Source organism: Eimeria maxima, genomic scaffold, assembly GCF_000499605.1.
Source record: "Eimeria maxima Weybridge genomic scaffold, Emw_scaff338, whole genome shotgun sequence".
Taxonomy (NCBI): domain Eukaryota; phylum Apicomplexa; class Conoidasida; order Eucoccidiorida; family Eimeriidae; genus Eimeria; species Eimeria maxima.
In genome coordinates this window covers 30,001-33,470 of record NW_013566243.1, presented here as the reverse complement: position 1 = coordinate 33,470, position 3,470 = coordinate 30,001, and the positions used below count along the sequence as shown (strand labels likewise).

The following is a 3,470-nucleotide window of genomic DNA, read 5'->3' as shown; positions in this document are numbered from 1 at the left end:
TTATATATAATTATATGTATATATACAAATATATAATATATATATGTATAAATATATATATAATTATATATATATAAATATATGTATATATGTATATATACGTATTATGCATATATACATATAAATATATATTTATATAAATATATAAATATATATTTATGTATATATATATAATTATATGCATATATATATAAATGCCTGTATATGTATATATTTATTCATTTTTATTTATTGTTTTTATTAATAATTATTAATTATTATGCAGGCAAAGGGCATAAAAAGGGATAATTCTTTTTGCTGCTGTTGCTGCAGTAGCAGCTGTAGCAGCAGCTGCTGTTGCAGCAGCAGCAGCAGCAGCAGCAGCAGCAGCAGCAGCAGCAGCAGCATAAATCCCTCTTTATTATCTTCGCGGTGTTTTGTTGTTTGAATTAAATCATTAAAACTGCTGCTCAATATAAGCCCTTTATTTTATTATTTATTTATTTATTTATTTATTTATTTATTTATTTATTTATTTATTTATTTATTTTATTTAGTATGCATGCATGCATGCATGTAGTGTATAGGGAGTAGATATATAGGGATGGATAGGTGGTTCTTTAGAGGGTTTATTTAGGGTTTAGGGTTTAGGGTTTAGGGTTTAGATAGCAGCAGATACACCGTAGAGGTGCCAATACACCAGAGAGGACACTAGATAGCAGCAGCAGGAGCAGCAGCAACGGCAGGAGCAGGAGGAGGAGCAGCAGCAGTTGTAGGGAGAGGAGACGAAGGGAGAGACCTATTCTTTTAAGGGAGGGGAGGCAAAGGGAGGAATTCAAGGGAATATTTTTTTGCGGTGTATAGGCAGCTAAGCAGCAACAAGTAGATAATTACTATTTATATATACTAAATAATATTATTTACTTTATTTATATTAATTATTGTATATAAAAGGTTATTTATCCTCTGTAATTCATTACCTATATTTATATTTATTAAGGAAATTATTTCCTGAGGTGTATAGGCAGCTATATATAAGGAAGGCATTGGGGTGTATAGGCAGCTAAAGTTGTATATCTAGGTGGTAAGAGGAGAATAAAGGGAAAAAGGAGGTAAATGGGTATAATAAAGAAGAAAATAAGAAATAAAATTAAAAGGAGGTGCCTATACACCTGAATTTATGTCTTTTATATTTAATTTATTTATTTTTTCCCTTTTTTCTTTTTCTTGAGGTGCCTATACACCGCAGTAAGAAGGAAGAACAAAAGAAAAATCCTTCTTCTTAACAAGCAAAAGGCGAATAAACTCATGAAAAGAAAATAAAAACAAGAAAATAAATAAATAAATTAATTGAATTTAATTAAATTAAATAAATTAAATAAATTTAATTAAATAAATAAAGAAATACACGAAGAAACAATAAACAAAGAGGTAGCTGCAGCCGCAGAAGGCCGTGCTTCTTTTTCTTCTTTTTTTTCCTTCTTCTTCTTTCCTTCAAAGAAGAAAAGAATAAAATAAATTAAATTAATTAATTTATTTATTTTTATTTATTTTGCTCCTTTTTTTTACTTATAATTATAAATATTTATTTATTATTTATTTATAGCCGCTGCCGACACCTCAAGGCCCACCGGACTGTCCATTGGAGGCGGCTAACCCTAAACCCTAAACCCTAAACCCTAAACCCCAAACCCTAAACCCTAAACCCTCAATTGTATATCTAGGATCTATATTTGCATTGCCTTGCCTCTTTTGCTAAACGCTGCAGGGCTGCAGCCTACGGGAGTCCTTCGAGTGTCTCCTCAGCTGCAGCAGCAGCACAGGACCAGCAGCAACAACAGCAGCAGCAACAGTATCAGCAGCAGCAGCAACAGCAGCAGCAGCAGCAGCAAAAACAGCAGCAAGTACTGTACGCTACTTACCTTATGCCCTCTGAGGGCTATTAGGGCCTTGGTGCCTCGCCATCCAATGAGGTATCTGCTGCTGCTACCCGCAGCAGCATTAGCAGCAGCAGCAGCAGCAGCAACAGCAGCAGCTTGGAGACCCTCAGAGACAGGAGGATTTAAGAATCTAAATAACTCCAAACGTCTTGAATGGGGGCCCCCTGGGGGCCCCCTTGGGGGGCCCCTTGGGGTCCCCGAGGAGGCCCTTGACCGCCTCTACGCCATGATGCCTCAAGATGCAGCAGCAGCAGCAGCAGCAGATGAGAGACACGAAGACACCGGAAGAGGTGCAGCAGCAGCAGCAGCAGCAGCAGAAGCAGCAGCAGAAGTAGATAGATACAATGACGAGCAGCTGCTGCAGGGCCTCCTTGGCGGCAGAGAGCCTGGGGAAGGAGACGAGTCTGGTATGCTGCAGCAGCAGCGGCAGAAGCAGCAGCAGCAAGAGCAGCAGCAGCAGCAACAGGAGGAGCAGCAGCAGCAGCAGAAGAGGGAAGCAGCAATGTTATTTGCACAGAAGCAAGCAGCAATTCTTGCTGCATTGAAGGAATGGGAAGCAGCAGACAAGGAAGCAACAGCAGCAAGAAGGGAGAAGAAGCAGCAAGAGGAGCAGCAGCAACAGCAGCAGCAGCAGCAGCAGAAGCAGCAGCAGCAGCAGCTAGAGAATTTGCTGCTAGTTGGCCAACTACACTCAGACATAGAAGGACTATCAAGGTCATCCTTACCCTTCCTCCCTATACACCACACCAGCAGCAGCAGCAGCAGCAGCAGCAGCAGCAGCAGCAGCACAACAACAACTACTACCACGGCATCTCCAGCAGCAGCAGGAAGCAAAGGAGCAGCAGAAGAAGATGATCCTAGCAGCAATGCTGCCTCGATAGCAGCAGCAAAGGCAGCAGCAGCAGCAGGATTGGATACAATTGCTTCTCTTGCTGCAGCAGGAAGGGAGGAGTTGCTGCAGGCAGCAGCAGCAGCAGCAGCAGCAGTTTCTGCTGAGGGATCAGGACGTCTAGTAGATGATCTATTTAATAAGTTAGGTCCTCCTGTTGTGCTGCAGCTGGATACAGCAGCAGCAGCAGCAGAAGCAGCAGAAGCAGCAGCAGCAGCAGGAACAGAAGCAGAAGCAGCAGCAGCTGCTGCTGCAGCAGCAGCAGCAGCAGCCAGCAGCAGCAACGTCCCATCGCTGCTGCTGCTAGAGTCCCTACGAGACACAGCGCGCAGCAGCATGCACTTTAGGGTAAGGGCTGTCCCTGATGCAGCAGCAGCAGTAGCAGCAGGATCAGCAGCAGCAGCAGCAGCAGCAGCAGCAGGACCCCATTACTTAATGAGGATAGAGAGGGGACAATTAGCAGCAGCAGAAGATGATGCATTTGCTGCTGCTGAGGAGAGACAGAAACGCATGCATGCAGCTATGCAGCTGCTGCAGCAACCACAGCAACAGCAGCAGCAACAGCAGCAGCAGCAGCACCAGCAAGCAGCAGCACTTGCTGCAGCAAAACGTCATCTGCTGCTGCCTATATGGATAGGGCAGCTGTCCCTCCCTTCCCCTAT

At 42.9% G+C, this 3,470-nt stretch overlaps 1 protein-coding gene across 1 annotated transcript in view; it reads left to right on the top strand.

Annotated features, from left to right (window-relative positions):
- Positions 1–1,947: 1,947 nt before the first annotated feature.
- The window catches only part of EMWEY_00029010 (hypothetical protein, conserved), a gene marked incomplete at both ends in the record, with an annotated part of 2,334 nt that continues 811 nt past the window's right edge, over positions 1,948–3,470 (top strand). Inside the window, one exon of the mRNA XM_013481451.1 lies at positions 1,948–3,470. This exon is cut by the window's right edge and continues 397 nt beyond it. Coding sequence (XP_013336905.1) covers positions 1,948–3,470 — 1,523 coding nt within the window.